The sequence below is a fragment of the Crotalus tigris genome, unplaced genomic scaffold, assembly GCF_016545835.1.
Source record: "Crotalus tigris isolate CLP2741 ecotype Arizona unplaced genomic scaffold, ASM1654583v1 scf7180000017568.12009008, whole genome shotgun sequence".
NCBI classification, from domain to species: domain Eukaryota; kingdom Metazoa; phylum Chordata; class Lepidosauria; order Squamata; family Viperidae; genus Crotalus; species Crotalus tigris.
The window spans coordinates 11,478,844-11,505,522 of NW_024096478.1; the positions used below are offsets into that span (position 1 = coordinate 11,478,844).

The following is a 26,679-nucleotide window of genomic DNA, read 5'->3' on the forward strand; positions in this document are numbered from 1 at the left end:
ATTATACATGTGCTATTACTTATCATGATTAAAGTTACTTATGTTTGCTTTAAGGTAATATGAAGCCTAAAAGGATATATAAATTGTATTTCTTTACTGAATTATATAGAGATTCTGATGCATGATCTGATCCAATGACAGACATAAATTCATTAAGGTTCTAACCAGCATTTTTCTAATAGAATATGCTCCTAAGGACATGTGAATAAGAATAAAAAATAAGGTAGAAAAGCTCTTCAAGAATAGCGAAGTGAATCATGCCTGTGCAGCCTCTTTGTGATCCTAGAGGGCCCTCTAGCTGTCAGAGGAATTCTGCAAAATGAAATGACACTAGATCAGGAGTAGGCAACCTTGGCTCTTTTATGACTCGTGGACTTCAACTCTCAGAATTCCTGAGCCAGCCATGCTGGCTCAGGAATTCTGGGAGTTGAAGTCCACGAGTCATAAAAGAGCCAAGGTTGCCTACCTCTGCATTAGACAGAAGATGTCCACAGCACCACAGGAGCAAAACAAAAAGCAAATTTGATCAAGCACGGGTTAAAAGCCTTTATTAAGCTTTATCATGTGTCAATAAGAATGGCAAAACAGGTTATTTCTTCATTCTTATCATTCTCACATGTGGCATCCAGCTGGCATCCAGCAACCCTCATAACTGGCTATGTCTCTTCTTGGTAGAGAGGGACTGGGGCAGGAACACTAGGACTACTGTAAGCATCTATTGATAAAGTTGATCAGATCCAGACTGGCTGATCCATTAGAACTGGGCTGGCTGGGCAGGTCTTAGGAACTGACTTGAGGCATGGTTGATTATTGGCAAGAGTTTCATCTGTTTGGTCCTAGGAAGTGGGCAGCATTCTTGGGATTGTGATTTCTGCCACCTGTGCTTTAGAGCCACGTCTCTCCTGGCTGGTGGAAGTCTCTTGGGAAGTGATGCATGCTTGGATACAAGATATGGTGAACTCCTCTTTGCAGGGTGAGATATTTGCATTTAAAGAGGGGGTTGTCTGTCCCCTTCCTAAGAGGCCATCCTTGGATCCAACAGTTCAGAATGATTTTTTTCCAATCTCCATCCTTCTCTTTTTAGAATGGTTGTTTCACAGCTTCAAAGGGTCCTGAAGAAAGCAGATTATCTGGACTCTTTCTAGTCAAGCTTCAGGCATTTCAAGTATTAATTCTATGTATTCTAAGACTGATAAAATATAAATATTATAAACACAAACAAAATATATTCTTCTTCCTTGGATAAATATGATTATAGTCTTAAAACTGGAGCTGAAAATGGATTCTGGGGCTACTAGCTTTGTTTTGGATAGATATCTGCAATATGTCTGCAAATGAATTCCTACAACACTGCAAAATGTATTCATGCTATTTTATGTATCAAACCAGATCTCAGTACATTTTGTCCTAGGAGAATCAATTCTCCTTTCTCCACGAACCTCTTCTGCATCTCATAGGTATATTTATCGTGAAACTTTTTGAAGAACTAACCTTGAAATCTTAAAATGGAGCTAACACAGAAAATACTGTTGCCAAATAAAATATAAAATATGAAACTTAAATATAAAATTTTAAGAAGATATTGGATAACCATTTGTCTGAAATGGTATAGGATTCTCTGCCTGAGCGGGGAGTTGGACTAGAAGACCTCTAAGGACCCTTCCAACTCTGTTTATTCTGTTCTGTTAAGTAGCCAAACCATAAGTAGCGAATTTGTCAGTCAACCTAGAATTACAGCACCATCTTGTGGTGATCAGTTTATTACAGAATTAGAAATTCCAGTCAAATATATTACCTTTTCATAGTAAGAATTAATACTTTTTGTCAGTTAAGTAAGGATTCTATTTCAGCTTCATTGCACCAGCAAAAGAAATAGCATGCTAATTTCAACAGAATATTGCTATTGTTGTGAAGAAAATAGGAAGAGGAAGGAGTATTAGATGTTCACCTCCTTGAGTTTATAAAAATAATAAAGGTGGGGAATGAATAAATAAATAAATAAATATCATAAAGGGAAAAAATGGCGGGGTTGAAGTTGTTCTGGAAGAGAGAAATAAGAACTGCAACAAAATGTTACACTCTATTTTCACATCAGCTCCCATTCTGTACAAGTAGCTCCCATTCTGTACAAGTAGCCCTCCACTTACGACCCTTCAAGTGACTATTGGAACTTACAGCAACAATCAAAAAAACAATGACTTACAATTGGTCTCCACACTTATGACCATTGCAACATCCTCACAGTCACATGATCAAAATTCAGATGCTTGGTGGCTGCTGGCATGTATTTATGATGGTTGCAGTGTCCCAGGGTCATGTGATCACCATTTGGGACCTTCTCAGCCAACTTTCAACAAGTAAAGCCAATAGGGAAAGCCAGATGTACTTAATGATCATGTGATTCACTTAACTGCAGTGATTCTGTTAACAACTATGGCAAAAAAGGTCATACAATTGGATACAACTCATTCAATAACTGCCTTGCAGGCAACAGATATTCCCATTCCAATTGTGGTCATAAGTCAAGAATTATCTATATTTCAGATAGCTATTCCCTCTAGGATATATCCTTTCCTTCCATCCCCAATTTATAAAATGAACATCCAATTTTCTGTGGCTTTGGGGCCTACTGTGTTATTTCCCAATGCATTATTTTGATGCATTAGCTTACGCCCTTCAGATTTTTTTATGATACCTTATACGCATGGGTTTTAGTAGGCAGCTTTGTCTTTTTCAATAGCCTGTTTTAAGTACTTAGCTGTTGATGTTTATCTTTTCAGTTAAATATCAGAGGAATGAGTCTCTTCTTATTAAAGACCACTTTTGCTCAGAAGACACCTGGAATGGGGTTCATGATGGCAATTTAGGTTTTACTTATGATGGATTGATAAAATGTGTAAGCCATTTTAGGATCTGAATGGCAAAATGAAAAACAATCATTTATAAACCAAGTGACAATTACAAATTGATTAGCAAATATGGTTCTTATACATTTAGGGCAGGGATCCCTAAACTCTTTAGTTCATGGGTGTCAAACTCATCACATGACGTGTTGTGACATATCATGACTCTTTTTGCATTGCAGGCAATGGGGTGGGCGCAGCTCCGGTATGATGAAACTGGCCCGCGGACAGGCAGTTTGACGCTCCTGCTTTAGTTCATCAATTCATTCATGAAATTTCAGATTGTTCACCAATCAACAAATATTATATGAAAAAAAATCCTACTTTAATAGTACTACAAATGATGATAACATCCACCTTTGAAAGTTAATTACTGATCATTTTGGAAAACCTTGCTTTTTTATAAGGCATTACTCAACCACACTGATACTGTATAATTGACCTCCTGAAACATTTTTATTCATGCTCCTCTATTCCGAGGATCCCCTCCTCTCCTTCAGCTCCGCCTCTTCTCTTTCAATTTCCCGCTCTCCTTTTTGCAGCCAACCAGCGGAAACGACTCCGAACGACCAATCAGGGCTCTCTTTCGTCCCTCCGCCAGGGACAGCGCCTCCTCTCGCCTCCCATAGGCGCGTGCGCACTCGTCCCTACGCCGCCTCGGAGGTGTGTGCAGGCCGGGGCCGTCGATCGGTTGGCACGTGTGTTTGGGAGACCTTGGAGGCCTGGCTGGTCACGCGGGGCCAGAACGTTAGAGCCTCCATGAGCAGGTGTTGTCCACCTGTAGCCTCGGTCGTGAGAGGACTTCTCGGTTCCGTTTTTTTCTGCCTGACCCGGACCATGAGCCTCCGTGGAACACCGGCTGCCTACCTGTCGGGGGCCGCGGGGAGCAGCAGGGCGGGCTCCGACGAAGGAGGGAGCGGAGGGAGCGCCTTCTTCCTGCCCTCGACCTCATCGCCGCGGCCGAGGCTGCTGCGGCTGTCGGAGGTGCCGGGCGCCGAGCCCTTCAAAGCCAATGACGTGCTGCTGCACCTGCCCCTTTCTGCCCCCGCAACGGGGCAGTCTCAGCATCACGTCGTCTACTTCCCGGGGGACGTGCAGGTAGGAGGCGGGCGCCGCCAGCGGTCTGCGAGCGGTTTCGGATACGCAAAGCATGCCAGGAAACGCAACGCGTGGAGGGGGAGGGGGTGACAACGCGCGTTCGTGGGTTGGGAGACCGGCCGTGGGGCTCAGCCGCATGTGCGAACGCAGACCACGGGGGTGGGTGGAAGTAAACCAGGGCTCGGTGAACGGCGAGTGAACGCCGCAGTCCCTGAAAGGTTCAACGGCGTCGCCTGGTTCCGGGCGAAGATGCGGAGTGAGGCAACCCGAGAAATACATTTGGGTATACAGACGCGGGCTTTCTCCCTTAGGACTTCCGTTCTAGCGTGACTTGTGCTTTGCTGGCAAAATTCAGGTCTTGGAATTAAAACTGAAAGGAAGAGGGATTTATGAATACGTTGGCCGGTATTAAATCGGTGGGTGTCATCAGAAGAAACGATGACCTCTTTTGTAGGCCATGATTGGCACTTAAAAATCTGCCATTTCACAGTTTTATGGGTATATCATTGTAGATGCTCCTGAAATCAAGTCAAAACTTTTTAAGAAATATGTTGGATCTATGTCGGTTTTTTTTCTAACGGAGTCTGTAGATATCTTGCACAAATCTTATATTAACAGAAGTGGATCTGAAAGCACCAGGGATCTTAACTGACTTTTGAGTTGATCCAGCTTGTTTGTATCATTTTCAAAGTTTTCCTGTGGTGGCCATTATTTATTCTTATTCCATAGTAAAAGAAATGAGGCTGTTGTCTCTGTCCTTATTGTGGGATTTTTTCCCTGTGAATAAATTGATGGCAAGGAGAAAAAAAACATACCATTATTATAGTTACAGCCCAGCAAAATTATTTAAGCCAACTGAAATTAAAAACATATAATACCTAGTTCAGAAAAGGTTAAAACATAATGGAAGATCTAAGGATCTTTATATCTATCATTGTAGAGAAATTGAGAGTTTCAGCTTTCTAAGATGAAAATTGAAATAGAAGATATTCCCATTTTTTAAGTTGGTGTTGAGGCAAGATGCTGTGTATCTACCCAAATTCCAGGGTATTTTGTAACAAATTGAAGTGTTGGAAGTCATTTTAGCTTTAAAGGGGTTGATGGCATTAACATCAATGGGCTGTAACTCAATCCTAGCAAGATGAAGTGGCTTGTGAGTATTTGGACCTTCCAGAGACAAGGCTCTTGACCATCTTTAGTTCTGGATGGGATTATACTACCCCAGACAGACCCACTGTGCAATCTGGAAATCCTGCTAGACTCACAGCTCCTGCTTAAAGAGCAAGTGGCAGTCATGGCTAAGAGAGCCTTTGCATACCTTCAGGTGGTAAACCAGGTGCACCAGGTGCACCCATTCTTGGCCAGAAGACTCTGCCTTCACACCTTCGTAACCTCTCATTTAGACTAGTGCAACATGCTGTATGTGGGGCTGTTCTTGAAGGGAATTTGGAAACTTCAACTGGTCTAGAATGCGGGTGGTAAATGGCACAAGATTTATAGTACCTATAACCTCACTTCTGTATGAGCTGCATTGCTTACCAGTATGTTTCTGGGTGCAATTCAGAGTGCTGGTCGTCACTTTTAAAGATCTACGTGGCTTGGGACCAGATTACCTGAGGGATCATCTTTTTCCAAGAGTCTCTACCCACCCAACTCGATCTAGCAGAATGGACATGCTGCAGAGATCCCATCGCCAAAGAATGTCAGCTGATGATGACTAGATGATAAGCTTTTTCTGCAGTGGCCCCTGCTCTATGGAACATCCTCCCTTTGAAGATTAGAATGACCTCAACCCTGCTAGCCTTTTGTAAGACCCTAAAAACCTGGCTATGTTCCGAAGCCTGGGATGCGGAAGATGTCAAGGGGTATATTTCCTGGCTTTACTGCTAAACTCACCAAGCATCTCGGCTGCTATGTATATTTTTTATTATATGATTGTTTTAAAATACTTCAGTGTTTTAATTGTAATATTTTGTTTTTACTTGTAAACCGCCCAGAGTCATCATGAGATGGGTGGCTCTAGAAATTGAATGAATGCGTACATGCATATTCAGGAAAATCACGTTAAGTTACAGTAGGCTGGAAAATCTTAAAAGGGACAGCTGTATTCATTTCAAATGCATGCATTCCTCAAATGTTATTAATATATTATTTCTACTGTTAATAAGCATGTGACCTGCATTTTTTCCAACAGTTTCCTCTAAAATAATGCCTCTTTATTTCATTTCAGAACTATCATGAAATTATGGCTTGCCATCCAGAGAACTTCCCGTGGAAACAATGGTGTTTAGAAAATGTTGCAATTATTCTTGGTCATCGTTTTCCAGGCAGTTACATTTGGATTATAAAATGTTCCCGTATGCATTTGCACAAGTTCAGCTGCTACGATAATTTTGTGGCAAGCAATTTGTTTGGAGCACCTGAACATAGTACTGACTTTGGAGCCTTCAGACACCTTCATGCCCTGCTAACTAATGCATTTAAACTTGCTCAAAATTTTTTGGTGTCTCAGAAAAGCATGTACGATTTTAGCGACAATACAAAGGCAGTTTTTTGTGAATTACCTACTTTTGCTGCTAGTAATGGTTGCCCAGCAGCAGAGAAACACTGTGAGCTTGTTAGCAAGTCTGTGAGCTTTAATGAGCCTTCTGCTATTCACAGAGCTTCATTCACATTAATAGGATTCAGTAAAGGTTGTGTTGTCTTGAATCAATTACTTCACGAACTGAAAGAAGCAAAAAAGGACAAGGATATAGATGCTTTTATACAAAATATAAAAGCTATGTACTGGCTGGATGGTGGTCATTCTGGAGGAAGTAATACTTGGGTAACATTCCCTCATGTGCTGAAATACTTTTCACAGACTGGAATTTCAGTTAATGCTCATGTCACACCGTACCAGGTATTTGATACAATGAGAACATGGATTGGAAAAGAGCACAAGAGATTTGTACAACTTCTTGAGGAGTTTGGTGCAAATATAAATAGCCAACTTCATTTTGCTGATGAAGCACCTTCTTTGGACAATCACTTCAAAGTGCATGAAGTATTTTGATATGTTAATGATGCCAGTGTTATCTGCAAAATAGATCTTAAACTTCCAGTTTAATAATGTGTTTTCTTAACACTTGGGAGAGGAAATATTGTATATGCTTTCTAAGATGAATGTTGATGTTACAAGTCTACTGCTTGTAACCTAAGTCACCAGAAAGTTACAGCTTTTTGATCTGAGCAAGGCAGCATTATCCATGAGGAAAACCAATTTAAGAGGGGGGAAAAAAACCCTAATTCAGATTAATGTTAAAGGAAGGGTTTGTGTAATTGTCTAGAATTATAATGACCAAAACTTTCAAGCCTAGATATAAAAAAGATCATCTTCAAATTCTTCTAATTTGATGAAATTGAAGGTTTGTTTTTGAATAAAATCCTGTTATTTAGATGGGATAATTATTAGAATGTCAAAGCTACTCTTAACATTATTTAGTACTTTTAGCACAAGCAATGCAGTAAATTGGTTATTTTGACAGTATTTATCTTCATTGCAATAAGTATATGTTAACCTTGGGAATAAGCTGAATAATAACTACTGTACTGTTGTGCCAGAGGCGCCCCGCAGTTTCTAACCACTGCAAGCATCTACAGATGTTGTATTTTTGTTTTCCTTGGGGGGGGGGCATTGGAAGAGAATTAAGCATTGTGAGACCAAAAAAAAGTATACTCTCACACGGTTCAACATTCCATATTAATGGTGAAGCTTAACTAGCTCTCAATACAATTTTGAGCTTTTGTAACTTGAGACTGTTAGAACTTTTGTAACAACTGTAATTATTACTTTGCTGAATATGAAGCCATCTAATTACATTATATTAATACTGTTAAGTTATGGGAAAATGGTAGTCGCATATATACAGTTGTTATTTATAACACAGGAACACCAAGTAGCATTCTCTGTAAAACAGCAATTATGTGAGAGAAGGATCACTACAGTGTAAAACATTTTGATGTTTCCATAGTTAAACATTAAAGTATCATTAATGAATCAGTGCAATTTTTATACATTGTTTGAAAACTAGAAACCGGAACACTATCTGAAAATAGAATTTGGAGAATATAAAGTTCCTCTGAATTTTAAAGGATTTGTGACACAATAGGACCTCTTAAAACAGAATTCCTCAACCTTTCCAGCTTTGCAGCCAGGGGACGGGGTGGTTCCACACAGATGGGGCGTGCATGCACTTACCTGCTGCTTGTGCAAGTGGGGATGTGCGTGCGCACTTGCCTACCACTTCCATGGCCCAATTCCAAATGGCTCAAGGCCCGATAGTGGGCTGTGGCCCAAGAGTTGGGGATTCCTGCCTTAAACCTTACTGTTGAAAGATAATAAACTGGAAATATTGCTACAAAAAAAACTTATGTTAAAAGTTGAAGGCTATGTCCAAATTGTTTTTGCTATAACAAACGGTTTGATAATCTGATTTTCATAGAATTTCCTCCATAATATTTCTCTATGTCATTATTCCATTCTGTGTTTTGCAAGAAGGGCACTTTTTTCAAGAGTAGTTTTTAAAAATGGGATAGAAAGTTAAGGTAGAGGAATCAATACAAATGGAGATCCTTGTTTGCAAGAGAGTGAGCACTGCCTGCTTACTATCCAGTGTATAAGCCACACAGCTTTTGAGCATGAGTAAGCTATGAAATTAATGTTTGGTTATAATGGGTGGAGTTTAATCATATGCTTGTTCCGTGGAAGCCACTTTTCCTCCTCTAGTGGTCTCTAAACCCTCTGCAGCAGATTTGACTGTCATGAGAGAGCTGTGAGGATAAGAAAATTGTTTTATTAGCAGTAGGCCTTTAGCATAGACTTTGATGCCATCTCATACTATGTAAAGATGATGTAGGTTTGTCACATCAGTATAAATGTGAAATAGCTATTTGTTCTGATCCAATAATTCACTATGGGCACTTGAGGTATTGTTCCCCTCACTTCAGTGTTTCCAAGGGATGTGCGCATGGAAGAGGGAAAGCCAGGATGTTAAGTAGGTCAAATCTCATAATGTTTCTGCAGCCAAAATGCAGGGATTTTTGCTTTTCACACATTCCAATGAGATTTTTGTTATTGTTGCACTTTAAAATATATTTTGAAGTCTTTGCTTCTTAATTCATACTTTTAAAGTAATAAAATGCTTAAAGTTTAGTCATCTTCAAATTAATAGTTTACAACTATTACAATATCCAGCTTTTAATAGACACTATTCACATATTACTTCACAATAAAAGTTAGAAGCCAGAAGACTAGGTGAGTCTTACAGTATTCTGGAAAAAATTAATTCCATCTACAGTTAGGATATATCTATTTACTGAAATGATGTCTAGCAGTCAAGTGAGTTGTTTCCCAAATTTGCTCAAGAATTGAGTAAGATTTGGAGCTGAAGTAAGAGGGAAATAGTATATTGCATGCCTTCAGTACAGCTTATTAACTCTGTCACAATATAAAGATACTGAAATTTCTGTACTAATAAATATTTTCAATGTGACATACTTTGTTTACTTTTGAAGGCTGCTTTTATAAATAAGCACTATGTTTTTCTTACAGTAGATACTGACATAAATTGAACTTTATTTTCCTGAATGGAGCTAAGAATACTTTTGTTTCTACAGAGAATTGGAAGATAGTAGTAGTAGTAGTAGTAGTAGTAGTAGTAGTAGTAGTAAAGTTGGAAGGAACCTTGGAGGTCATTGAGTCCAACCCCCTGCTCAGGCATGAAACCCTACACCATTTTACATCCAAAATACACAATCTGTTTTTTTTTATTGGATTGTTACATATTTATGATACAGGAGTGTCAGATGAAAGAACAACTCTTTGCAAACTAAAATACTTATTCTACTGAAAGGCAATACGTTGCAAAGTAGCGAAAACCATACGTTGCAATTTCTGCAAGAAACATTTCTTACAAGATTTTTATACCCGCTCAAGGTATTACAGAGTAAATTTTAAAAAATAAACACTGAAGAGATTGTTGTACTACCTTCACAGTTTATTAACTCCAAACATTAGAAATGTCTACAAATCCTTAAAAATTGTGCCTTTTCTGAGCTTCTTGGAAAACACATTTAAGGATGTGCCAACTCATTAGATATGCACATTATCTCTTCAAATCCAGATTGATGCAGTCTTACTGTTTATCTCCTTAGCATACACGTATATTATATTCATAAATAATACAACATTTTAGCAGTATGTGTCTGTTCAAAACACTGCCTTGTGTACTCTGGCTTAAATGGTATATAAACCAATCGCCATCCTATTAATTGGTTCACAAGAAAGAGTTTAATATATATATTTCTCAGAACAACTGTTAAGTATTCAAAAATGTCTTTTATTCATAATTACTGCTGTAAGTTTTTTCTTGGATGCGTAATGCCATTCTCCTACCATAGAAGTCTCTGTATTCCTCAGGAAGTTCTTCCAGGTTTTTTAGTGCTCTATCCAAAATTTGCATTGCTCTTGAGGCTGCAGTGAGATCTTTGTTTCCATACGTATCTGTTTTATCATAGTATTCAGAAGGAAGCTGCTTCCAGAAAACATTGACTCCAACTCCAAATTCCTTAGAAGTCACATTATGGAACCACAAGGCTGGAGAGGGGGGAGGGAGTTGTGAAATATATTTTACACATATTATTATATATACTGAAAACATATTTAATTTCTAGTTATCAATCAGAAATTGTTTTACAGTGACAGCTTTACAGGAAGATGCTTCAGCCTTGCAAACTTATTAACTCTAAATATACAATGTTTCTATAATTTGAAGATTTGAAAATTGTTCTGAAAATATACTTGGGACTATAGATTCTTTAGGTTAGATTTAGACCAATAAATCTAAGAAATTTGTAGAAGTGAATTGTAGCTGGGCAAATACTAACCAGAAATCCCAGTGAATGAAGTTGAACTATTTTTTGCTGATTCTTCAGCTGCACATCCAAAACTCTTCTGAAAGTACCTTGTAACCTTGATTTAGGACAGTGTTTCTCAACCTTGACAATTTTAAGGCATGTGGACTTCAACTCCCAGAATTCCACAGCCAGCAATGCTGGCTGTGGAATTCTGGGAGTTGAAGTCCACATGCCTTAAAATTGTCAAGATTGAGAAACACTGATTTAGGACTACTACTGTTCGCAGTTATGACAGCCTCAAAATCGGTCTTTAAAGACTGTAAGGTATTTCTGGCAATCAAAAAATGTTGACACCCCCCCCCCCCCGGGTCGCATTTCAGGCATTTGGCAACCTGTCTGCATTTACAACTGTTTGCCAAGTGCCCTGTGATCACCATTTGCAATCGTCTCTGCTGGCTTTCCCAGAAAGTCAGTGGGGAAGCCAGCAGGAAAGATTGCAAGCAAGGGGAATGCTGGATTTGAGATCCATTCCCCAAGCACACCATGGAATCTCTCTCCCATACAGGAAGGGGAAATCCTCCCGCACACTGGAGAAACAGTCCTCAAATCTGGCAAAAACACTAGCAAATGCCAGCCTTCTGAGCCTTTCAGAAAGCTGGTGTTTGCTAGTATTTTCCTGTCCAAAGGAAAGAGGCAAATACTAACAAATATCAGTGTTCTGAGCCTCCCTGAATTATTGCATTCGCTAGCTTTTTTAACAGATTTGAGATATGTTTCTCCAGTGCACTAAGGGTTTTCCGAAGGCAAATCTCTCCAGAGGGGAAATCTCTTGATACACTGAAGGAACCGACTTCAAATCTGGCAAAACACTACAGAATGCCATTGTTCTTACAAATTTTCTTCCTGGTAAAGTAAGGGCTCAAATTTCCCAGATGTGCTGGGAAGCCCTGGCCCTCTCCTCATTCCACCATGTCCAAGAGGACTCAGCCTTCCCTCTAGCACTCCATTTAATGACGATAACAGAAAGAGTTGGGATCACAACTGTTGAACGAAATGATCATATGGCATCATCACTTAATAACTGCTTCGTTCAACAACTGAAATTCCAGGCTCAACTGTGGTCGTAAGTGGAGGACAATCTGTAGTTAAAAACAATTGGGAGGAGGGGCTGAGAAAGCAAGGATAATCCATGAAAATCACCACTCCCATTTCACCCAACAAACTAATTTGGATTGAAGTGAGATCCAGAGTACAGCTTCAAAAATCTACATTGTGTTTTTGTCTTCCCTTTTCTTTCTTTCATGTATGCTTACCAGTTTGAGGTCTAAAGAGACTTATACTTCTAAGGATACTTACCTAGTAACTAAACATCATTATTAGCTATACTAGAGGCACACATCTCATTGGGGTTCAAACTGTTCAGATATGGATTCCTTGAATTTTGAAAGAATTAAAAATTGACCAAGAGCTTTCAAATCAGCAGACAGCTACAATGAAGTGTTATTTTTTTATGCATGAGGCACTTTATTCTAGTTCAAAGAGCATTCCGCTTAATTATAGTGATCATCACTCCAACCTAATAGAATCTAAATTTGATAAGGAAAAGGTTACATCTGCTCTCCAAAGGACCACAGGCCAATCCAGCTGGTGCATGTAGTACACAAGCCAATACGCTAAAAATAGCTTCAGATGGAAGAACAGCCTTGGAAGTATTCCAAATTCTCACATTATTTGGAAGATTTTAATAAATAAAATGGATGTAATAAACTGTTGCAGTCTCTTTTGGATCTAAATCTAAATTAAATGTGCAGAGTAAAAATGAGGAGCAGCTTCTCTTCAGACTAACACTTCAGACTAACACATGTATTAAAAGGCATAAGCTATTGGCCCATGATTTTGGCTATGGGGAAGCCAGATTCACTTAACAATCATGTTACTACCTTAACAACTGCAGTGATTGACTTAACTGTGGCAAGAAAGATTGTAAAACGGGGCAAAACTCACCTAATTTTTTTAGGAATGGAAATTTTGCTCTCAATTGTCTTAATTTGAGGACTGTATAGATTGCCACAATTAATGAATAGTAAAATTAATGGATGGCTGAGATGGGGAAATTAACTACTTTGATTAAAGAAAAGATTTTTTTATAGCTTTGCTTCAATATGGAACCCACTTTTGGACTTTTTGCTTGAAACCGAAAGAAACATATTAATTTTGGGATTTAACATTATAATTGTTTAAAACAATTCCATTGTCTATTATTGAATTTTAGATCAAAAGGTGAAATATTTTTTATATTTGTAACTGTATCTAAGAAAGTTGAAAGTTACAGTTTACTTATTTTCTCCCCCCTTTCCTTATTGTCTTGCACTTTTCCCCTCCTGAAGTATATTGAAAAAGAATTAACTTGCTTGTTATAGATACCATAAGTGAATTTTGCACTGGATATAGATTAAGACCATGTAATATTGTGCTGTTCAAAATTTAAAGACCACATTTATTTTCTCTAGTTTTTTTCATCAGTAACTTATTAAAAAATACAATTTTTAAAAATTAGACTTTTTATTAGAGTTTGTATTAAGTATTTCGTTACATAGGTTCTCACAAATAAGAATATTTTTTTGAACTGTGGCTTAGCATGATATGCAAACATGGAGACATGTTAAGGACAAAAACCATGTCAAAACCCATGGCTTTATCATGACATATGAGTCAGATCACTATAATTCATGGCTAAGATAGAATTGTCTTTTTCCTGTGGTTTTAAATACAATTTGCTGCACATAAACATGCAGTCATAAAAAATAGTCTCCTGTGACTGACTGACTAAATTCTAAGCTGAATCAGACCAAAGAGGAGACAGCCTTCTACAGTTTAAAAAAAAAACAGCTGAATTTGTTGGTTTTCTTACCAGGAATGAATAAGACATCTCCAGCATCCAGCTGACATTCATAACGTCTAGCCTTGATAAAGAGAGGATATTTCTTCATGTTTGGTTTATCCACATCTAGTACCTCAGACTTTGTGCCTGATGGAAGATTTCAATGAACAATCAATGACAATGCTTCTATTAAACTGTATTACTCTTAATGCTACCAGCATAATATTTAGGCCCCTCATTTGGGAATAAAACCTACAGGAGAGGAAGACTATGTATACTGTATGTGTATGTGCCTCAGGTTGAGTATTGGGCTGCCAAAATGATGATTTTCCATTTCTCTAGCTCTTTTAAGCTGTCAGATCCTATTAAATCAATTTTAACTACAGTATGGTGCAATTTAAGTCTTAAGTCTTTATTAGACCAAATGGGACATCCTTTCCTTGCAATCTCAGAAAAACTACTGTTTAACTGATCAATTAATCACAGTATTTCATTCCAGAGTAGTTCTCCTTTATTCAGTGAATGCTAACTATGGAAATATATGTGGTTTAAGCCAGAGGTCCCCAACCCCCGATTCGTAAACCAGTACCGGGCCGCGGCATGCCAGCAACCGGTCCACACAAACAAGCAAAGCTCCATCTGCGAGATGCAGGCAACACACAAAACCACACACTCCAGTCCGCGGAAAAACCTCTCTCCACGGAACTGGTCCCTGGTGCCCAAAAGGTTGGGGACCTCTAGTTAAGCAAACAGCATGTTGCTCTTCAGTCTCATCTAGAAAGCACATGGTGTTGCACAAAGCAACTGAAAACTGTTTTTTAGTGATTTGCATCTCATTAGCAACTGCTTATTCTAGTTAGCTATTTTAGTGGGTGAAAGGGGCTGTGTTGTTTTATTTGCTTTTTTCTTTTTCTTTTATGTTTATTTAAAGTTTATAGGCAACACCAAAGGATGGCTTTATTTAAAAAGAATACAAATATCCCTTTGAGTTACAACTGTAGTGGAACCTGCCCATTACAGTCAGAAGTCAGGACACCACTAAGTGAAGCACCTCATTTTATAACCCTCCACCTCTGCTCTCCCCAGTGCAAATGTGTGGGTCGTTAAATGGAGGATGGGGTACCTCAGGGTGGGAGAGACCCTGGTAGTATTAAAAGTTTCAAGAATTTAATGCCTGTTTACAAAGTTATCATGTCTGTACCCTGGTCAAAAATCAAGGTTATTCTGGAGAACGAACAAAAGCATATCCAAGATTATGAAAAACTGTAAAGTTTACAAATGGGAAAAATGACAGATTCGGGGAAAAAAGCTCAATAAAGGATTCTTTAAAATCATAACAAATAAAAGCGACAAAATACTCAACGGAATTTTGAATCATCTACTGTTATTAATAATTAAAGATTAAAAAAATATATTATACACAATGCAAAGTAAAGTGTATAGAACAGGGGTAGGCAACCTTGGCTCTTTTATGACTTGTGGACTTCAATTCCCAGAATTCCTGAGTCAGCAGGCTGTGGCCCACTACCAGGCCTTGAGCCATTTGGAACTATGAAAGTTCAGAATGCGCGCAAGTAGCAGGTGAGCTACTTGCTACCCCGCCAACCCACAAAGCTGGAAAGGTTGAAGAACTCTGATATAGAAGATAACTACCTTAAATAGTTATAAAAAGGGACTACGCCAAATGTATGAAAGGTAGTCTACTGACAGCTACTAAAAATGATCCAGGTTTCAAAAGCAATACAAAGTTGAGCTTGTCTGTCACTTTGGATCAAAGAACACGAGACACTTATTCCAAGGGATCCTAGAAATATCTGGGCAACCAAAGTGGAAACTGGAACATTACAAATAATGGAAATGTGATCTGATGAAGCCAGGAATGTTCTTCACTCTTTATGTAGTGTCTGCTTTTAAGCTAAGTAACCACACGAACACACCTGATAAATATAAATATGGTGCATCACGGGGGCTGAACAGTACAACTTGTTTCTTTCCCGTCACCTGAATTAAGAAGTTATCCATTATCTACGAATATAAAAATAGCAAATATTACTGAGCATGTGATCAGATGAGACTTTCAATACTGCTGCAGCTATATTAAATTAGAGATATATTAGCAGTAATACCATAGTCATTTACAGTGACTCTGAAAAGTATGTCAGATCATGAACCTTTAGTCTCTTGCCCTTTCCTTATGTCAGTGTTTCCCAAACTTGACAATTTTAAAGCATGAGGACTTCAACTCCCAGAATTCCACAGCCAGCGTTGCTGGCTATAGAATTCTGGGAGTTGAAGTCCACATGCCTTAAAATTGTCAAGTTTGGGAAGCACTGCCTTATGTGGATAAATAGGAGATCCTCTGTTAATAAAAGGCATGTACAAAACACTTAGCATTAAGACAAATTTTCACATAAGGGTAAAAAAATCATCTCTCATTGTCTGTCTTTACATCTTTACCTCTGTGTACAAACACACACAGATTATATAGAAACACTAACAATGATTGTAGTATTACCAGCAAAATATTGCATTATTTCCTGTCCTCCCTGCCTCACTGGAGACGTTCAAACAAAAATGTTAATGTCCCGCTCATTCGTCTAATCCACAATATACTCCAAGTACAGATCGTGCTGTTGTTTAGATAGATTGAAAGATACTGGTACTCAGTCAAAATCTTTGGGCATATCTCCAAAAATACAGAAAGCCTTTTTCTAGTTGTTAATTATACATCACAGGTAGAGAATAATAAGATATATTATTTTATTATTATTATTAAAAGTTTTAAAGATTTTATACAATATATATCCCAAATCCCTCCCACCCCTCCCACCCCTCACCCACTTCCCAGAGATGATTACAGGGTTACAAATAAACAATCATAATCTAACTAACATTACCCAACTAAACTAACAATCAAATTCATAACATACTTTAACTCCTTTTCAAGATAAATATTAACAAATTAAAAATAATAATATAATTAAACCATAATACTAAAAATAATATAAATTCAACCATATTAAACCATTAATAATAATCTAAAATTTACTCATAAACTAGATAATACTTTTTAGTCTCATATTTATTCTGAATATAATCTATCCATGTTCTCCAAACCGAAATATATCTTTCTTGTGAATAGTCCTTCAAATAAGCGAAGATTTTTGCCATTTCTGCTAAATTAGACACCTTGAGTATCCATTCTTCCATAGTAGGCAAAGAATCTTTCTTCCAATATTGCCCCACCAATAATCTTGCAACTGTTGTAAGATTCAACATCAAATTAATTTCTTTAACATCAAAATCTACAATAACACCCAACAAAAATAATTGTGGCATAAACTTTATCTTTCTCTTAAAAATCTTTTGAATGTTCCACCAAATTTTAATCCAAAAAGCTTTTATATTTCTACAAGTCCACCAAATATGAAAATAAGTTGCATCTAAGCTTCCACATCTCCAACATTTGGGCTGTAAATTAGTATACATACAGGACAGCTTTTGAGGATCCAAATGCCACCTATAAAACATTTATAATAAGATATATTATTGAAGAGGATATATTACTAAAAGAAATCTGTCCTGGAGAACTAATAGATTACCATGCTCCTTTCAGTGGCTTTGTAACCAGTCAGAGAAGCAGGATCCATAGTAGAGAAATGAGGAAAGAAATATTTACATATTTGCAAGGAAAAAAACAGAATTCAAGCAAATTAATATATTCCATGTGCAGCACTGAGTCAACAACTGTAATTGGGATCAGACTTTCCATCACTGTGATGTGACTGTAGAGTGTAATGTCAGGGACTGCATGATTTAGGGATGGCAATCCTGGCAATGCCCACTGCCATTGTTAAGTGAGGACCTCAGGTCATTAAGCAAGTCCTAGGCAGCTCACAAGCAGACCACCAGGGTGGTAAGATAGGCTGCATGACACATGTGCCATAAGGCCAGGGGTAGCTGTTGCCAGGCAAAGAGAAGGGGGCGAGTAATCTACAAGGCACAATAGGAATGCAGCTGGGGATGGCTACTATCAGGTGGAGAGGATGCAAGAGACTTGCTGGAGTGACCTGTGGCCTCCCTGCTGGCTTCCCCATTGAGCTTGTTTGTGGGAAGCCAGCGGGGAAGGTTGCAAATGGTAATCGTGAGACCACCTGATGCTGCAACTCTCACTTAAGTGTGAGCCAGTTGCCAAACACCTGACTGCAATCACAGAATTACAGAGATGCTAGGACAGCTAGAACTTCAGTGTCATTGTAACTTCAAATGGTTGCTGAACAATGGTCAGTAAACGAAGACTACCTGTACCCCATTTGGAGAAGCACAATATGCCTGACTAGACTTCATACATTGAGGGAAACTCATAAAACAGCTGATGGGGCTATACAGTATCTTTTTAAAAAAGCAGTTAGCTAGGTGGACAATCACTTAAATAGGAGTCAGCAGTGTGCTGCAGTTGCCAAAAAAGCCAACTCAGTGCTGGGCTGCATTAACAGGGATAGAATCAAGATCATGTGAAGTATTAATACCACTTTACAATGCCTTGGTAAGGCCACACTTGGAATACTGCATCCAGTTTTAGTCACCATGATGTAAAAAACATGTTGAGACTCTAGAAAGAGTACAGAGAAGAGCAACAAAGATGATTAGGGGACTGGAGGCTAAAACATATGAGGAATGGTTGCTGGAATTGGGTATGTCTAGTTTAACGAAGAGAAGGACGAGGGGGGACATGATAGCAGTGTTCCAATGTCTCAGGGGCTGCCACAAAGAAGAGGGAGTCAAGCTATTCTCCAAAGCGCCTGAGGGCAGGACAAGCAACGGATGGAAACTAATCAAGGAGAGAAGCAACCTAGAGCTAAGGAGAAACTTCCTGACTATTAGAACAATTAACCAATGGAACTACCTGCCTCCAGAAGCGGTGAATGCTCCACCACTGGAAGTTTTTAAGAAGAGACTGGACAGCCATCTGTCCGAAATGGTGTAGGGTTTCTTGCCTGAGCAGGGGGTTGGACCCGATGACCTCCGAGGTTCCTTCCAACTTTGCTGCTACTACTACTACTACTACTACTACTATTATTATGGATCATCGCACTGTCAACCAGATGTTCAGACTGGATTTGGCATTTTATCTACCTATCGAGTCCTTATCCAGGACTTGGGATAGGCAGATGTGGATGTTTGATGGTATTACAGATATCGTTGCAGGATGGAAGCAGTTCCTAGTAAGGCAGCCTTTTGCAATTGACTAATAGCAAATTTGTCAATGCCAATAGTGTTCAAGTGGTGCTCCAGTTGTTTTGGGATTGCACCCAAGGCACCTATTACTATTGGTACTACCCTTGCTTGCTTTTGCCACAGTCTTTCTATTTCTATTTGTAGGTCTTTGTATTTTATTATCTTCTCCAGATGATGATGATGATGATTATTATTATTATTATATTATTATTATTTTCATAATCCAATCCAAAACATACTTCCAACAAGCTTGGTCATGCTAAGAAACAAGAAACTAGAAAGTTGTCCTAAATGTGTGTAGTTTCATAGATAGCACTAGTACAGTTTCAAGAGCAGATATGGTGTCATTTTATCTATCAATCCAAATGTCTAATTAAATCAGATATAAGAGAAATTCTGTCACAATTCTTTCATTTGTTGAAGGTAGCTACACAGAATGTACATGGCTTGGGGGGGAAATATAACTGAGCAAGAATTCAAAAATCCATTAACAAAGAGAAAATAGATTTTGTATTTTTACAAGAAACACATCAAAAGAAAGAAGGGGTGAAAGAACTTAGGTTATATTGGGCCAATGTATATCAAAAGCAAGAGGGGTAGAAATCATGGTAGCTAAAAGATGTGAATTTAAGATAAAAGCCATAAAAAGGGATGATATGGGAAGATTTCTTATAATTCAAGGCTTGATTTATGAACAAGAGGTCACTGTAGCAAATTTGTATGCACCTAATACAGGAGTGTCAAACTTAATTTCTGGACTACTGCAACGCGCTCTACATGGGGCTACCCTTGAAAAGTATTCGGAGACTACAGTTGGTCCAGAATGCAGCCGCGCGAGTGATAGTGGGTGCTCCTCGATGCACCCACGTTACACCTATCCTCCGTGAGCTGCACTGGTTGCCTATTGGTCTTCGGGTCCAATTCAAGGTGTTGGTCATTACCTTTAAAGCCCTATATGGCTAAGGGCCAGGCTATTTGCGAGACCGCCTACTACCTCATAGTTCCCTACGTCCGGTTAGATCCCACAGGCTGGGCCTCCTTCAGGCCCCGTCGGCCAAGCAGTGCCATTTGGCAGGGCCGCGGAGGAGGGCCTTCTCTGTGATGGCGCCCACGCTTTGGAACCAGCTCCCCCCGGAGATTAGGACCGCTCCCACCCTGTTGGTCTTCCGTAAGCTACTTAAGACCTGGCTTTTCTGGCAGGCCTGGGGTTTATAAAACCTGACCCCTGGATGACTGTCTTTGCATTGTTTGTTTTGTTATGTTTTATGTGTTTTTTATTGTTAGCCGCCCAGAGTCCTTTGGGAGTGGGGCGGCTTATAAATTTTAAAAATAAATAAAATAAATAAATAAAATTCATTGAGGGGCACATCAGCATTGCGGTTGCCCTCAGGGGGCCAGGTGGGTGCGGCCAGGGTAGGTGTGGCCTACTGGGTGGGTGTGGATGGAGTGGGTGTGGCCTACTGGGTGGGCATGGCTAGCTCTACATCGTTCGCGTCAAGGAATCCTGGGCAGGAGTGGCACAGATCTGAGGGTCTCTGGCAGAAGGGGGTGGGACCGGGGCAAGCGCCAAGGCATGGTCCATTTCTTCATTCCTCACAAAGGGTGACACCTCCCAACATGCTCCCAGGGGGCGGGGCCGACACAGCAGGGGCTGGTTCCTCGCTGTTTCCAGATGGCCTTGTGGAGCTAAGACTGAATGCGTTTCAGCACAGATGGCCACCACAAAATTGTACATTGGCTCCCAGACGGCCTGGGCCAGGGCCAAGGCAGCAGGAGCCGTTCCCTCACTGTTTCCAGGATGGCTTCACGGTCCACATGAAACCACTTCGCAGGCCACATCCGGCCCCTGGGCCTTGTGTTTGACATGTCTGACCTAATATATTGATTGAAGGAATTGGTGTATATAAGAAAACTAAAATAAATTTATTTGCAGATGATACATTACTAACATTTCAAAATCCCATAGCTACTATAGAGAGGGTATATTCATATTTGAATGAATTTGGGAAATATACTGGATTGCAAATAAACTGGGAAAAATCAGAAATGGTGTTATATAACCATAGTAAAGAAGAAATGGACGTATTGAAAGAAAAATATAAATTAAAATATATGGAACAGAAGAGCATATAAGAATATGTCAGTTAGAGTTAAGGAAAATGGATATAAAGTGATATGGAGGTGGTACCTAACACCACATAAATTAAATCAAATAGATGTTAAATATACAAATATTTGCTGGAGATGCGAGAAAAAGATTGGAACATATAAATATATGTGGTGGGATTGTGATAGCGCACAAAAGATATGGGACATGGTGTTTAGGGAAATTAGAGAACCTTTGAAGGTAAATTTAGATATATCACTGGGGATTGCATTACTGTTACTAATGGAAAAACAAGATATAAATGAAGCAAAAAAGGAATTGATTGTAAATTTGATAATGACAGCTAGATTAGTGATGGTTAAATATTGGAGACGGAATTGGGTTATTCAAAGAAATGAGTGGTATAATGAAATATGGAATATGGCAATAAATGATAAATTAACAGAAATTTAAATTTTTAAAAAGGACGATTAAAGTAAATAATTATGAAATATGGGATGATTTTATAAAAACAGTCTTGGTGGAAAGCAAAGGGAATAAACCTGCTCAAGAATATATGCTGTTTTGGAGGGGATAAGGGCAATATTGAAATATATTGTATATTGTTGTTATATGAGAAGAAATATAGGTAATAAAAATGGTCTCCAGGGGGGTGGATGCACTGTAGTATTTGTATTTTTTTATACTTGTTTTTATTTAAATGTATATGTTTTATGTTTGTAGTATTTGTATTTGAATAAAATTAAAAAAAAGTCCTGACTTAGTTTAACACCTACAGCATTCCTTTTAAATATTTTTCAAGAAAACAACACAAACCCCTCTTTGCATAAAGGTCAAAATGAGTTTAGCATATTTTTCATTAATAAGTGTTTAGGAATGTATTATTTACATCATAGTGTGTCCAAAGTTGTAGACCTTCTGAACTTATTCGGAAGACAGTAGAGAAAAACTGTTCCTTATCAAAGTATTCTGGAATTTGAATGTCATCTGCCAATAAAGGAAACTGCTTTCTCAGATCTGCAATATCCTGAAACAAAAATATTGATCTTGACTAGAGTTACATATTATGCTAAGTTATAAAGCAGCATTTAGAAATCATAACAGCAAGGTTCACGTAGCATATAAACCCAAAAGCAAACCATGCTATGGCTTAGTGCAGTGTTTCCCAAACTTGACAATTTTAAGGCATGTGGACTTCAACTCCCAGAATTCCAGCCAGCGTTGCTGGCTGTGGAATTCTGGGAGTTGAAGTCCTCATGCCTTAAAATTGTCAAGTTTGGGAAACACTGGCTTAGTGCAATGTAGGAATCCAATTTCATCTGAAACCCCTGGAAGAGGAAAATGATTGTTAGGATGTTACAGAAAGACAAAAGGATCCATAAGCATGCTAAAATTTCCTCTCTCATGAACTGCAAAATCTCTTCTATTCAAGAGATGTTGATTAGCTTGGGCTACTAATAAGACATTTAGAACAAGCCCATTTCCAGGCCAGCCATCGAATTTCTCCATATTTGGACTGAGCAAGTTCAAATAATACACAATAAGCACAGATATTTTGGCTTCATTTTAAATACTTTAAATCCTACATTCATGTCCAGATTCTGAAGAAATTGGGGCATACATTTCATAAAGAAATAGAACAGATATGAATACGTTAGGAGCAGTTTTAATACTGAATTGCTGAAGTTAACATGGGTAAACAAGATAACATTTGGCTCAGAACTTCAGTGAACAGGACAATGAAATGCTGTTTTTTCAAATCTTTTTCCAAATCATGAGTCAGGGAGTTGTAGGGTAGGATAAAATTCTTTTTGCAAACAATTTGCAAAATAACAGTGATAACACTAATCAATCCTTTGCTCTATTAGCTTTATGATTCTCCACTCTCTCTGTTTTAAATAAACACAGTAAAAAAAGCACAAACTAAGGACAAAATTTATATAAAGGCTATCCAAAATAGCTCAGAGGAGAACTATTTTTAGGATGAGTTTTTTTCTTATACAATGTACTCACCTTTCGAGGATCATCTCCTAGCGATCGTAAATAATACTTTTCATCCTTTAAAAATACAAACACATGGAAAATAAATTGCAAAGAATAAGCACATTAATATTTAATTCACTTAACTTATCAAGTGCCATGTAATTTGATAACTGAAAAAGAACCTACACAAAAAAAATCAGCCAAACTAAACTATTAGTAAGCAAATAATACATTACCTCAGAAAGAAAATAATCTGAATGCTTGATTTCAGCTGCTCTCTTTACAAATACATCAAAAGGCAGTGTTCTGAAATTCAAAATAAAATTATCAAAATGTTTTAAACAGATGGTACTAACTTTTAATAATAACTATCTCAAAACATCTTCTTTGAAAAAGAAAAAAGGTACAATTAAGAACAGCTGTTTAACACTGATACCTAATATCCTTACTAGAATTTAAATGCCATGGGCATCAATGGACTTCCAGCTTGAAACTTTCTGCAGGTCAGTTACTGGATCAGCTTGAAACTTTCTGCAGGTCAATTACTGGTAAATTTATGTTGGTTGCCATATAAATGGATTCAATTCTTCTAATCAATTAAGGGTTTTTTATCTAGTGAAGCATGTCCTCTAGCAGAATTAGGAATAGAATCTTCAACAATTCCCTGTTCTGTCTACTACTCTGCCTCTCAAAATGCTTTCTAGAAGATTGGTGGACCTCCCAAAAAATTCAGGTGGTGATGCTAAGGGCGTGGGGGGGGGGGAGAAATCGGGAACTAGGGAAAATAATTTACCCTTCCACAGCTTAATAGTTGGAAATTTCTAGAACAGAACAATTCCTAATATGTGAAGAGACAGCTGGATCCCTGCTTCCACATGACAGAAAACTATCAGAGTAATCTCAGTAAAATACATTTCATGTTGAAACTAATGACTTTGTTTCCAATTATTTTCTCATACAGACATAGGCTCCCACCAAACTATTTGATCCAAAATCACCTTATGATTTCCGTTTACAGTTGTGGTAGTATACAGAGTTGCTTTCATTTTTTAATGAGGATAAATCTGACTGTAAGCTAGAGTACACTATGACCTGATTGTAGTTGCAATGGGTAACTAACTGAGGCACAAAGAAGGCAGCTATAGAAAACAGTGTAGGAATTTTATAAACAAATAATAATTGGATTAACTGAATTTTAAGATTACATCACCTTATTTGGTTCATTAGTTAAGGCACTACAATTATTTACTGTGATGAAAAAACAAGTTTGTATAAGAGTCAGGTGGGAGAATATGAAAATTTGATCTTAGAAAAAAGATTCAACAATTCACATATATACACAAAGCCTGTCAACCATAGCCATCATGAAAACATGTAGCTGGATTGACAGCATAAAGTCAGTACGGAAATCTTGACTATCTAGGTCTGGAAAAGCTAAGTGAGCCATAAGATTTATTAATGCAAATAGTTCTATAGCTGCTGGTTCTTCTTCAGCACATCTCTAGTTTGTTTTGAGCTAAGCATGGCATGAGACAAGTCTACATCTAACCAGAACAGCAACATCTGAGTTGCTATCACTTCCCACTTACAGAAACAGAGTAAAGCTTGGAACAGAATACCTATATATAAAGTTCTTACTAAGGAAGTTCATCTGTGGCACAGCAGAAACGTGAACCTTTACTTCTTTTTTTCCTGATGCTTGGCAAAGGTAATCTACTGTCCATTTGGTCACACAAGGGCCCAGATTTATTCCTTTCAGTACTGCAGGCTTTCTCTGAGAATGAAAAAAAGTTATTGAATAACATGTCATCATTTTGCTATTAGAAACAAACAAACAAAAGGGTATGATATCTATTACTCCCAACTATCCAAACCTAAGAAAATCATATCTTTTCTTTGAAAATTGTGTAACCAATACAAAGATCATCTGTATTTCTAACTTTTATTATTTTTCTAACAGAGTATGCTTTAGTGAAATACATCATATTAATCTTTATTCTAATGGCAGGATAAGCAGTACTGTAATGAACACTCTACAACACAGTACTGGATTAATCTACATTTTATAAAGCTTTGCAGTCTAATTCTTCGCACAACTACTTTGAAGCAAGTCCCACAAATTGTAACTGATTTCTAAATAATATATCTAGACACAGTTCACTGAACCTTATAGGTTCAAGTCAATACTTTAGATTTTGCTTTTCAATAAATCTGTAAGAGACAGGAAACAAAATACTTAAAAGAACATAGCAGCAAATCTAAATATTAAAGGCAAAACTCAAAACGACTATTTAAAATGCATATATATTACTTCAATATATTAAAAGACAAAGTTGATGGAATGAAATATATCCTGGGCTTTTCAAGTCTTTGAAAAATTGTTAAGTTTGAAAGTGTTTCACATTCAAAACACATTCATGATGCTTGACCCGCCTTATTTCATACTTGAACCAGAATATTTTAAATTCAAAACAGGTCACTTCAACATGGTTGAAATCTGTAATATTCTGCACATCTCTAGAAGGCATAAGATTGAAAAATAAAGCAACATCAAACATAATCAGAATTTCTAACAATGGTTCTGAGTGCTACACACATAAGTTTTTTTTTTATAAATAAAAGAGTGATTGATTGGCTATAATTGAATCTTGGAGTGTGCTTGTTATCAGGAAACAAAACTCAGAAAAATAAGATAAGGAGCATTCTGGGAGGCCAAACTGCCGGGAAATATTCATTTGTGGTAAATTGGCACGTTGTATCTGAACACATCTACTATGGCAGATACTTTCTGAAAGTGCATTTAATAAGCTACCAAAATTAACCTGCAATCAACATTCCAAACATGACAATTAACAAAGAAAGGGTTAATTATGTCCATCTCCTATTTTATCTGGAGAAAGAAAATATGTCTTGCCTTATGTGCACCTGGTACTGGTTTAGGATGTAAATACTAACCACATCAAGCACAGCAAGTACTGAATTAAACGCAGGATTAATTAGAACGTTATTTTTTTGCTGAAGTCCAAGAAACAAAGGACCCATCTGAGTACTGTATACAGAATTGTTTTTATTAATAATTTTTCGTCCCTTTTAATTTTTACTTATACCAATTATTCCTGCCTATTTTTCCCATAACAACCACCCTATGAAGTGGATTGCGCTAAGAGAGACCTCCCTAGAACAGCCCCGTTTTTTAGGCCAGCACCTTACTACACCACACTGGTTCTCTGTACCATGCCTTTCTTTGCCACGTTATTATTATTTTTTTTAAAAGGGAGGGAGCGTTTGAACCTCCGGGTTTCACCCACCAAGGGATAGATGTCCTGCAAAAACCGCTCCCGAGTCACTCCGGTGTATTGCGGGACTCGCTGCCTCTCCATGTCTCCGCTCAAATCTAAGCAACCGCCGCTCGGTCACTTCCTCCTTTGGGTCCGGCGGCGACTTCCCTCCGCTGGAAACGAGGCCTCGCAAAACCAAAAGACGCCAATCATGCTTTGAGGACGCCCAGCACCGCCGAGGGGTGGGGGGTTGGGGGGGGGAGAGACCGCGAGGAGAGTTTCGCTCCTGCTCTA

General features: G+C 38.2%; 2 protein-coding genes across 3 annotated transcripts; one reads left to right on the plus strand and one right to left on the minus strand.

Moving 5' to 3' along the window:
* The first annotated feature begins 578 nt into the window (after positions 1 to 578).
* On the plus strand, positions 579 to 10,278 carry CUNH2orf69 (chromosome unknown C2orf69 homolog). Of its 2 annotated transcripts, none has more exons than XM_039353478.1 (2): positions 579 to 4,001; positions 6,232 to 10,278. In XM_039353478.1, the coding sequence occupies exons 1-2, from the start codon at positions 3,366 to 3,368 to the stop codon at positions 7,054 to 7,056; spliced, it is 1,461 nt and encodes a 486-aa protein (XP_039209412.1). In that variant the 5' UTR covers positions 579 to 3,365; the 3' UTR covers positions 7,057 to 10,278. The 2 variants fall into 2 exon arrangements, with proteins under 2 accessions (XP_039209412.1, XP_039209422.1); XM_039353488.1 differs by lacking the exon at positions 579 to 4,001 and adding an exon at positions 4,097 to 4,417.
* On the minus strand, positions 9,794 to 26,619 carry TYW5 (tRNA-yW synthesizing protein 5). The gene is made up of 8 exons (XM_039353501.1): positions 26,416 to 26,619; positions 24,727 to 24,881; positions 23,344 to 23,413; positions 23,138 to 23,182; positions 22,014 to 22,151; positions 15,717 to 15,804; positions 13,810 to 13,926; positions 9,794 to 10,638 (listed from the first exon to the last, which is right to left on the minus strand). The coding sequence occupies exons 1-8, from the start codon at positions 26,485 to 26,487 to the stop codon at positions 10,382 to 10,384; spliced, it is 942 nt and encodes a 313-aa protein (XP_039209435.1). The 5' UTR covers positions 26,488 to 26,619; the 3' UTR covers positions 9,794 to 10,381.
* Positions 26,620 to 26,679: the final 60 nt, after the last annotated feature.